General features: G+C 40.7%; 1 protein-coding gene across 1 annotated transcript; it reads left to right on the plus strand.

Moving 5' to 3' along the window:
* Nucleotides 1-354: 354 nt before the first annotated feature.
* On the plus strand, nt 355-11,085 carry mcm6l (MCM6 minichromosome maintenance deficient 6, like; the record flags this gene model as incomplete). Its single annotated transcript, XM_080726920.1, has 17 exons — nt 355-455; nt 1,171-1,317; nt 1,435-1,545; nt 2,026-2,275; nt 3,298-3,463; nt 4,053-4,198; nt 4,907-5,057; nt 5,234-5,375; nt 5,604-5,745; nt 6,361-6,468; nt 6,920-7,075; nt 7,520-7,648; nt 8,017-8,178; nt 8,412-8,526; nt 9,207-9,383; nt 9,856-9,995; nt 10,811-11,085. The coding sequence occupies 17 exons, from the start codon at nt 355-357 to the stop codon at nt 10,925-10,927; spliced, it is 2,460 nt and encodes an 819-aa protein (XP_080583046.1). The 3' UTR covers nt 10,928-11,085.
* Between the last annotated feature and the right edge of the window lie 1,032 nt (nt 11,086-12,117).

The raw sequence follows: 12,117 nt of genomic DNA on the forward strand, positions 1-12,117 counted from the left end.
ACTCTGACAGTATACAAATGGAACCAAATCATTGGATCCATTTGTACACTGTCTGGCAGAGTTACAGACTTGTATGGTCTCCTACTAAAGGAACCCACAGAGTCCCTGGAATCCACTTTGAAAACCACTTGTGACAGGCGACACCGAAATTGGTCACACATGATTGAAACATGTGACACTAGTGGTCGCTGTTGTGCATCGTGGGCCACTCGCCTCTCCAGAGCTTATTAGTAGAGGGCAGAGCGCACCTGTGCACCACACACAGCGTGTCACAGAGAGTGCGTGAGGTCCAGCGTCCCCCCGAACCTTCTCTTCTCCACTGACCTGAGCTCTGAGCTGACCCACTGTGTGCTGATGGAGCCTGCGCTGGCCGCCGAGAATGCAGCCGCCGGAGTCCAAGTGAAAGACGACCTCGCGGAGAAATGCCAGAAATTATTTCTGGAGTTCCTGGAGGAGTAAGCGCAAGCAGCCTTGATTAACTAAACTTAAGTTTAACATGATGAGCAAAGTGCCAACGATCGATGCGCGTCTGAGGCCGGTGAGGTTGCCCCAAAAGAGCCATGAGAGTTTTAATTAAATAGAATAGAAAATAAGCCTCGAAGCCCACACACAACAAAAGCTAGCCTACACACAATCAAATGTGGTGTAACTGTAAAAAGTTGAAACAAAAGTTACATTTATAGTGTTTGTTTGTTCAGTAGATAACAATGGTCCCCTCATCCCTCCAGCTCTTAAATAAACACTCATCAGTTTATTACAGTAATCTGTTTGTTGTTTATTAAAGACTGGAACAAAGCTTGAACTTGAAAATGCATTTTCATGTGGGTCACACCACCACAATCACCAATTTCATCCAATCAGGGGAGAGAACACATTTATTAGCTTCATAGTTTTCATTTAAAACTGTGTACCAATTTATTAGTTTCATTACTGCCATTGTCTAATAGTTCTCTCTCCTGATTGGATAAAATTGGTATCCTGAATTGAACATAAGTGTCTGTTGTTTACTATAAGAACTGGAGAGACAAGGAGATCCCATATAAACATTCTGTAGCAAACATTCTGTAGCAGTGATTACTATCAGAAAGACTACGTGGCTATTTTGCATTAATGTTACCACCCCGGGCCCTCCTCTTACACATCTTGTGCCTTATACATTTTGGTTCAAAGATTTCAAGGCCCAACTGGTGAGATATTGTACCTCCAGGAGGCGGAGGAACTGATTCGACCCGAAAGAAACACCCTCACCGTGAGCTTCCCTAACATTGAACTCTTCAACCAGCAACTTGCAACCACCATTCAGGAGGAATATTACAGGTAATTGAATAATTTGAGCCCAGGACCAGAAAGTAGTCTTCTTAACCGTCTGTCCACGGGTTCCAGTCTCCCTGTAATGTCATTTAAAAATAACATAATACCTGTCTGTCTACACAGGGTCTATCCTTTTTTATGTCGGGCTGTGCGTCACTTCGCCAGAGACCACGGAACAATCCCTCCAGCCAAAGAGTTCTATGTGTCCTTCTCTGACTTTCCATATAGGCAAAAGTAAGTTCTTCCAGCACGGTGGAACCTGTCCAGTTCTGCACACTCAGGTCTGTTATTTTGGCTGCAGAAGTTCATGTACCTTTAAATGATTATTGGTCCCATTACTATTAGTGGACAGGGACGTGCAGAGGATGTTTAAGGGGCAGGGGCTGAAATGTCCTAAAGAGCTCTTTTGGCAAAGAATGCGAAAATAGCAGATCTACAAGCTCTGAGAGCTTGTAGATCAGCTATTTTCAGTGTGCGGCCTACAATGTGAATTTCTAGACTGAGGACAAATACTTTCAACATAAAATGTTGCATTCAAGTTCAGGAGAGTTCGGAAAAGACAAGTCTCCTGAATGCTGTAGGACATGGAAAGGGGGATTTGCATTCATGGTCTGGAGAGGGCACTTACTGCTGTGTAAAAGGGCAGGGGCTCAAGCCCCCTTTGATGTCTACTGTATGTGTGCACGTGCCTGTGATATGCCACTCTTTTGGCAGGATCCGAGAGCTGTCCACAGCACGTGTCGGCTCTCTGCTCCGCATCAGTGGGCAGGTGGTGCGAACTCACCCCGTCCATCCTGAGTTGGTCAGTGCAACGTTTCTTTGTCTCGACTGCCAGTCGGTCATCAACAATGTGGAGCAGCAGTTTAAATACACCCAGCCCAGCATCTGCAAGAACCCTGTGTGCGCCAACCGAAAGCGCTTCATGCTGGACCCCAACAAGTCTCGCTTTGTTGACTTTCAGAAGGTATTATGTCTGCGAGTTGTACTTGGTTAATATTGCCAGTCTGACATAACACCTCTTATGTATAAAGTTGGTCAGTAGTCAGTACCTAACTTGTTCATGGCATCGGTGATATGTTGTACAGTATATGTGGCATAATGTGTGTTTAGACAAGGTGATGTTTGTCATTGTGTCAAACAAACCATTTACCCTCGACAATGTGACAGAACACAGACGAGGGTCACATATATGACGAGGCTCTCCCAGCAGTCGTGTGATCCACAATGTGCAGAGATTTGTGTGTATGGTGAAAGCCTAAATGAGTCATTGCCTCAAGACTATAGAGTCAGAATATGCTAACAAATTGGTAATCGGCTCTGTGCATAACTGTAGTCCCACTAGTATTCAGAAGGTGGCATACCTGTTTCCTGTTACAGTTCATTTTCCCATAGCTTCGTTTGACTGGCTCAGCAGGAAACGTATGACACCTTTTTTTTTACCAACTTCCACTAATCACACGTGCTCGGATGCATAAACAATATTAACGATTCCTTAAAGGACAACTTTAGTTTTTTACAACAAGGGTTCATATTTTAGATTGTAATTAAATAATATAAAAGATGAGTGTTAAAATTATTTCATTTACTTTCTATTGTTTTAGAGATTCTTATTTCAGTGGTTTGGGGCATACGTACAAGTGGCTAAATATGTCATTTTACACAGAATAAGCCCATTCCCAAGATACAACGCAACCTTTCATGGTTGGATGTGATTTATGGGGGCTAGAAGTGTTACTGTAAATAGCAATAAAGAAACTGCTGGCTTATTGTGTCTAAAAAGACATATTTAGCCACTTGTACGCATGCCCCCATGCGTACGCATGCCCCACATTTTAGCACGGTAAACGCAATAAAACATTAGAACGAAGCAAATTTAAACATTTTAACACTCTCTTTTTCTTTTATCTAATTGCAATCTAAAATATGAACCCTTGTTGTAAAAAAACAAAGTTGTCCTTTAAATGAGTGTCTTGCATCCTCCTCCAGGTACGTATCCAGGAGACCCAGGCAGAGTTGCCCCGGGGCTCCATCCCACGCAGCGTGGAGGTGGTTCTGAGAGCAGAGGTGGTGGAGATGGCACAGGCTGGGGACCGCTGTGACTTCACTGGGACACTCATAGTTGTGCCTGATGTGGCCTCGCTGGCTTCTACAAGTACATAGTAGAACACAGTAGTTATAGTTACATATGTAAGCATTATGCTTCAAATGGACATAAACTTGTCTTGTTTCTGTAACAATCGCATTTGCATTGGAAAAAAAGAGAGACAAAATACATGTAAATGTAGCCATGATTGTGTAATGTATTAGAAATCTTTCAGCTATCTTCCCCTTAATGTTGTAGCTGCATCTACGAATACTGGCAACTGATCTGAGATCTCCACCAACCAATACATGACATCTATTTCAATGTAGAGAGAAAATCTGCTGACAAACCTCTGCCCACTGTTTTGAAATCCAATCACCATCCCAATATGAAGGACCACCCTAAAGTCTTGCATGGTTGCATAGTTCTGTTACTGCAGTTGTTGTTTAGAGTTTTAGCCTCTATATTGAATTTAGATGTCATCAGACCTATTATAGGCAGAGATCTCCGATCATCTGGCTATACAGTAGTTCACTATCATTCTATTTCTTTACTCTTTTTACTAGAACACTGGATATTTTTCAAAATGCTCTAGTTTAAATCAGTTTCTTCTTCTTCTCTTTGTGTGTTCTCTTTTCTCTGTATTATCTTAATTCAGCTACTCGTTCAGAGAGCAGCAACAGACAGGGAGGGAGGGAGGGATTTGAAGCAGACGGGCTGGCGGGACTTAAGGCTCTGGGGGTGAGGGAACTGTCCTACAGACTGGCCTACCTAGCCTGCAACGTCGCTCCTACCAACCCACGGGTTAGTATCAAATGCAGTTAAGACGAACACAACAAAAACTAGCAAACTTTGCCTTCTTACCAGCCAACTAAGTGAATATACCAGCCAACTAAGTGAATATACCATAAATGTATCATGGCAAGTAAAACGTAAAAACCTGCTTTAGGATAGACCACTGACTTGCATACTTACTCTTACCTAATGTCTTAACAGTATTAGATTTTTTGTTTTTATTGAGGGGGATGTTTTGCCCCCACACAACATTGGTTATATTACTCATCTGGGAGAAGATTCCAGTGCTTTTCATTCATTTAATGTTTTCTATAGATGTGATGGTACTATAGCCCACCAACCCATGAATCATTGTGGCTAAAGGTTTTGGTAGAAAATATATATATTGGCTATATATTTTAACACAGAAGTTGGCTTCATTCACTAGCACTGATGTAAGCAAAGTTTTACTGGACACAACCTGACCATGTAAGGTATGTTTCAACCCAACAGTGGAGTCAACAGTCGGTGCATTCAGGTTTCTCTTTTAGTGATCTCTCCTTTTTCACAATGTTGTCTGATTTCAGTTTACAAATACTTCCTCCAGTCATTTGAAATGCTGGGTAACTCGGCACCTTCCACATGTATACATGCCTTTTGTATTCTGGTGCCCTGGCCAAAAAACAACCACTAAATGAAGGCTTTACTAGCTAAACTCAACTAAAATCTGTTTGTCAGCTTGGGGGTAAAGAGCTGCCGCAGGAGGAGCAGACGGCAGAGAATGTAAAGAAGCAGATGACTGTTGAGGAGTGGGAGAAGGTGTTTGAGATGACCCAGGACAAGAACCTCTACCACAACCTGTGTACCAGTCTCTTCCCGACCATCCATGGTACACCATTGTATTCTTTATCAAAACAAGCTCCCTTCAACCAATTTCACTTTTTTAAAGCGTTAATAAAAAAGAATGGTTTTGGACATAAGGCTTCCACCCGAACACTACAGAAACGAAACAAAATGGGATCAAACTATTGCTCTGTGTGTGTGTGTGTGTGTTTTGCTTGCTAGGTAATGATGAGATCAAGCGAGGCATATTGTTGATGCTTTTTGGGGGCGTCCCCAAGACAACTATGGAGGGGACATCCCTGAGGGGGGACGTAAACATTTGTATTGTTGGAGACCCTAGCACCTCAAAGAGCCAATTCCTCAAGTATGTTCACACTCGCATACTGTACACATGCCTTGCCTTCACATTTACCATGAACTTAGTTGTCTTTGCTTCCTAAAAGCTAATTGTATCTTATACAATATACGTATTATTGTATTGTTGACTCATATCTTTGGTCTAGGTTGCTGTTATTTATGGAGTGGGACCTAACCCGAATTACCAGAGTTGGTAATGCCATTTAATTTTATTGAATCTATTGTGTATTCTCAGGCACGTGGAAGAGTTTGTTCCTCGCTCGGTCTACACCAGTGGGAAGGCCAGCAGTGCTGCTGGTCTGACGGCAGCTGTGGTCAGAGATGAAGAGTCCCATGAGTTTGTCATTGAAGCAGGGGCTCTCATGTTGGCAGATAATGTAAGAAGATTGTATTCCCACAGCCATTCCATTTGTGTATCGTGTTTTGTGTGTCTTTGGAAGATTTTTATTTTATTTTTACCGTCCTAGATTAAATGTTTAACCAAAAGGATACAAACAGAGTCTCTAAATATTGCAGCATTGCTGATTTGGCAGTGATGGAGGTCCCTGTAGAATAGATGCAATCAACTAGTCATTGGTTCATTCATTGGTTCTGTTTGTACTGGGAATTGTTATAACAATCAACTGGTGTTAGTCCATGTTGCCACTTGATAGCAGAGACAGTCACATTAAGTGATGTTACAGTATACTGTAGATTCAGTTGATGCAAATAACACATTGACCCAATTAGGAATCAAAATCCTGGCTTAGAATGTTTTGTGCCTGATGCCATCCCCTGTGTGTATACGTTCTTTAAAATCTGATGTCTTAAATAGTTTTAGGTGTTATATAATAATGTTGAATATAATATTATGAATGCAAAGTAGCTGTTTAGGTTTGTGGCCAGTAAAATGCTTTGGTCCCGGGTCACGGTTTGTACATCACATTGTGTCAGCACTTACCTCTTTCCATCATAACAATGTCCATTGTCAATGTTTGTGACTTGGTCCTCAGGGTGTGTGCTGTATTGATGAGTTTGATAAGATGGACTTGAAGGACCAGGTGGCCATTCATGAAGCCATGGAGCAGCAGACCATTTCCATCACCAAGGCTGGAGTCAAGGTTCTAGTCATACACACACTTTGTTTCCCACTTATTTTCCCACTGTCTCATTTAGTCTCATGTTGCGTTTTCCCCCGTTCATTTCCACTGGTTCATAGTCAAAATGGGTCTGGATGATGGTTCCAACTAGGGTCCATCACACCGAGATGACATCACACCGGTGTGATTTACAATACAAACCCCCAAATCAATCCTCCAGTTCTAGGCAACACAGAAGGGGGGGGAACTTTTTTAAATGTCCACACAACTCCTCTAAGGTATATTAATGACATGGTTCAATATTGAAAATTCTCAAAGGGAACACCTTGAGTAATGAATCATTGTCTCTCTTTCAAAGGATGTGTTTTCATAGTGGTTATTCTAAAAATATAATGTTAACATTTGAACACCGTTGATGAAAAAGTTTCTTCACGACCCAGTCTAGAGAATAACCTGCACTTTCTATCCCCAGGCCACACTGAATGCCCGTACGTCCATCTTGGCTGCAGCCAACCCCATTGATGGCCGCTACAATCGTGCCAAGTCTCTGAAACACAATGTCAACATGTCTGACCCTATCATGTCCCGATTTGACCTGTTCTTCATTCTGATAGATGAGTGCAATGAGGTAAGACATGCCCTAAGCAGACATTTCAATAACGTATGCACAAAACACCTTGTCTTACCATTTAGAGATGCACATGTCTCCTAAAAAAAGTAATGCTCTATTGACTTTAAACATAAGACACAGTGATAATTAAGTTAAAGTCGTTTCTGCTTGTATTTACATCTGTATCATATGTTCCTTGAAGTCCAGTTACCCACGATGCATGGATTGGAAGGCATCCTCTAGTCTATACACTGTTAGTAAAGAATCCCCCTTGTATTAATTTGTGTTTTTGTTTGTATATTGTCTATATTATATAGCTGTGCCTACCTTAACTGGTCACTAAAATAAACCTACAAAGCTGGTTGGAGGGCAGTGGTGACGTGGTTAAAATGATAGTTGTAATGGTAAATATTTGGTTAAGCATCATTGACTAGAATACAAAGGTTTTGTGTGTTTTTACAGGTGACAGACTACGCTATAGCTCGCCGCATTGTTGACCTCCACTGCAGAAATATTGAGTCTGTAGAGAGGGTCTATTCTACAGATGAGATCCAGAGATATATACTGTTTGCCAGGCAGTTCCAACCCAAGGTCAGTCCTGAGCACTTTTGGTTCATTTCTCCTTTGAAGAAACATTCAAGGACACATCAAAGCTAAATTAAAGCAAGACACCAAGTTATGAAAGGGAGAGCATCAGGGCTTTTATCACATTATACCCAATTACCCATGTACTCTGCTTTTTCTACCATATTTATGTATATATTTGATAAGAGAAATTTCACATTTACTCCCATGAATAATCGACAATCAAATTAATAAATGAATCTGTGGAGATTGGTTGCCATATTCAACAAGACGGGCAGAGGCAGGCAGCCATATAAACAAACACTGTCATTGTACAGCTTAACATTACATCAAAGAATGCTTTTGAAAAATGTGATCTGGTGTGTTTGATGCAGATAACACCAGAGGCTAAGGAGTTTGTGGTGGAACAGTACAAACATCTGAGGCAGAGAGACAGCGTAGGCAGCACCAAGTCAGCCTGGAGGATCACTGTTCGGCAGCTAGAGAGCATGCTGAGGCTGTCGGAAGCTATGGCTAAGCTATACTCCTCTGATGAGGTATGCACACCAGCCTACACATACAAACTCATTCAAATGCTGTATATCACATTACACAGAGGAAACTGTATGAAATTATGCAAAACTGTTGATAATATTATGCTAACAATAGTTCAATTTTAAATAATTACGCCCCCACTGGGAGGACGTATAGCCTTCGTCCTACTCTTCAAGCCCAACAATCCTGTTCCATAGATTTGCTCCCAGGCTCAACATGCTGTAATAATCCTCAGGTCCATCCAAAACATGTAAAGGAGGCCTTTCGTCTAATCAACAAGTCCATCATCAGTGTGGATTCTCCTGACATCAATTTTGACCAGGATCTGCAAGACGACCCGGACATGAACGGTGACTGGATGGGTTAGCGGCTGGTGGGGCAGATGGTTGGGAGTTGGGACCCAAAAATATGTACAAACAATTTTACAACCAGGCCATAAAACATGATTGCGTAAAACAAGGTTAAAAACTGATTAGTACAATGCATTGCAATATGCAGTAAAATCAAATGGTCCACAATCAATTGCTTTGAGGGGATGCGAGGGGATGCCTCAGTCAAATCCCCATTTTAAAAATGCCTCCCCTCTTCATAATCTTTTATTATTTAGATCAAGGCTTAAGCACACCTCAAAGTTTGGTGACGGATGCGTAGGACAAAAAGTGCATATATTCAAAAGGAGATCTCTGACAGATCTAACGACCGAAATGTCAAAATAAAGAGCAAAACCATTTGCAAGTTCCTGATAGTGTGCAAGTCTTCTTTGATATCTGCCAGAGACCTCCTTTTGATCATTCTTTATTATGAAACTAAGAAAGAACTGAATCTACAGATCCATCTAAAATAATTAGAATATTGTGTAAAAAAGTATGCAGATGCCATAGCACCCCAAATCATAACTGACTGTGGACACTTCTCATGGGACTTCAAGCAACTGAAGGTTGCACCGATAATGACATGCTTGGATGGATGCCAGCTTGAAAGTGGCTAGATAATGTGCCAACTCAATTTCAAACTTTGCCCTTTTGTACAGGCCAGAATGGCACGCCAACGGAGGAAGTGAATGGAACCAATGGGAACCATGCAGAGATTATGGAAACGGAGCAGCAGCCAATCAAAGAGAAGACCAAGGCTGTCCTGAAAATGACATTTAATGAGTATCGCCGGGTTTCCAATCTTATAGTACTCCACATACAGAAGTTGGAAGAGAGTGAGTGGTGAATTATATTGTCCTCATAATATGTGCGGAGGCCATGTTATCTATTTATTTCAATTACTTTTTCAAAAGAAATTACAAAAAAAGAAATGGAAATAGTAATTGGAAAAAACAGACACCTCGTGTACTAGAAAGCCAATAATAGTCACCAGAACCAAGGACCAGTGTTTTAAATCAATCTAACATGGTTAAAATGGACTAGAAGTTACAATGGGTTTGTATATGAAGGGATTGTACAGTATCTTCTCACAAAAGCCAGAGTACAATGACCCAAACTTGTTTTGAAGTGAAATATCCCTTTGACAAGTCAATATAAAATGACACCATAAATGTATAGTAATGAGTTAGTAGGATTCTAAGCATTGGCCATAATGGGAAGTATTGGCACTGAAGTTGTTTTTTTAAACCATGATTTATTATACTTGTTAATGGCTTTTGAATAAAATGGTGCTGTTTTTCTCCTCAGTGGATACAGAGTGTTCTCTGAAGAAGAGTGAACTGATTAACTGGTATTTGAAGGAAATGGAGGGTGAAATTGATTCGGAAGAGGAGTTGATCGCCAAGAAGTCCATGATGGAAAAAGTCCTTCACAGACTCATCCATTTCGTGAGTGGTTTTTAGCTTTTGTTTATGTTGAATGATCAATGAGTGTACTTCACAAAAATGGTTCCTCAACCCAGTGGAAAAAGTCAAAAACTAGTATATACTGCATAACATTAAGAAACTGCAGCACATCCTATACATAAGACAGATCACTGACTTCATCAGATACAGTAGTTGCCACATTCACCGAAAATAGAAGCTCTAAAAGCAGATCTACAAGCTGCGGCATGTTGTGAGCTTGTAGATCGGCTATTTCTGGTGCACAACACTGGCATGCAACTAAGTACTATATAAATCGCCCTTTTAGCTCTTGTCCCTTTTCATACACTGACACTTGATACTGCAAGAAACGGGCAATACTAAAAATGAATAAAGTCACTGTCCATGGTGCTGTACTTATCAAAGGCTAATAAATAGTCTAGCACAAATGGTTTCCACTGCTCCTCAAGCCAAATTTAGGCTGGTCTGGTGCATCAGGAACGGGACTGGAATATGTAGAAGGAAGACACTGAAGCCTTTTTATTCACTGGGTACAGAGTGATGTATTGACATCGAAATGGTGTCACTCTGTTACCTGCACCCTGTGAATAAAAAGGCTTAAGTTGCACTTTCTATCCCCAGGCCACACTGAATGCCTGTACGTCCATCTTGGCTGCAGCCAACCCCATTGATGGCCAGAGTTTGCTTGTGTGCCTTCATTTTACTAATAGTCTATTATAGAATCTGATTGTTAATTGAAAACAATAATTCATGAAGTCACCTCATCAAATTAAATTGTACTAAATGTGAAATTAGCATTACGTCACAATATGTTTCAGGACCACATCATCATTGAACTGACGAAGACGGGACTGAAGAAGGCTGGAGATGGAGAGGAGCGAGTCACAGAAGACGACCCATTCTTAGTTGTTAACCCAAACTATACACTAGAGTAGACGATTAACTGTCTTTCTGCTTCTACACCTGAAGACTGACTTCCTCATATCTGTTGCTGGCTCTCAATACCTCAATACAATTATTTGAAGGAAAATGGGAATGTTTTTCACCATGCACCTCTGTTGACTTTTTTTCTCAACGTTCAGTGTCACACTGATTGCTAACATTTGCAGAAAGTATTCTAGGATACATTTGTATACGTATATAAAATGGCTTGCAGAAAATGTGATAAAGTGATCTTTAAGTGTTGTATGCTGTAAAAAGGAAACGTATGAATAAATCTATTTGTGGCATTTCTGGTCTTTGAGTCGTTTCTCAAGTCGAGCTGGGAGAGTGGAATTACTGGGTCAGGGGTCAGGGTAGAGAAGATTATTGTACTATTATTCATAACTGGAGAAGCAGCATATAGAATACCTCATGCTGTAATAAACCGTAGTAATGCAATTTACTAACTCCTTTGCATCCTCTGCTCATCCATCAGGTTTCCCAACGTCCCCTTGCACCAACTGGAACAGAGCACACGTTCTACAGTTACATCTACTCTGGGATTTTGAATATCGCATAAATGGCTATCCATTTTTTTAGCCTGCCAAAGGCTTGTTCAAACATGAAATGGGTCTTGGGACAACTGTTACAGTGGTATTCAACATTCCTTTGTCATGTTTGGCTTTTAAACCTATACCCTGTTAGGCTGTATCTTGTTATACTGTCCCAACATTTTACTGCACTTGTATGAGTGATAGATACATTTGAATCTGAATGTTTGAATGATAAATAGAATAAAATGAACATTATAGTGTCAATATCAACTAATATTACATTTACTATATTTATAATTTCATTAAACATGCATACACTTGCAGTGCACTGACTTGTGCTCATTTGACCAGATGATGGCGCTGTGCATTACGTTCTTGATGTGTCTAAAACCCTGTACTGCCAAACAAAGTGAGTTTGTTTTTTGTCCATTTTGTTTTTGTTCTTCTGTTCTCATTTGTGGTTTCCAGTGGAGGGGTTACTGTTCTTTTATTCTGCTACTCTAAACTTATTTCCATGTGGACATAGGAACAGCATAGTCTCAATGTGGATAAGATTCACGACCAGGCTGTGACATTGGTCATCTCATTTTATGTCAGTCTATAAAGTATGACTCCAGATTTGGGCAAACTTAATTGATAATTCAGTCCAT

The sequence above is a fragment of the Nannobrachium achirus genome (assembly GCF_963921795.1).
Source record: "Nannobrachium achirus genome assembly, chromosome: 5".
In the NCBI taxonomy this organism is placed as follows: domain Eukaryota; kingdom Metazoa; phylum Chordata; class Actinopteri; order Myctophiformes; family Myctophidae; genus Nannobrachium; species Nannobrachium achirus.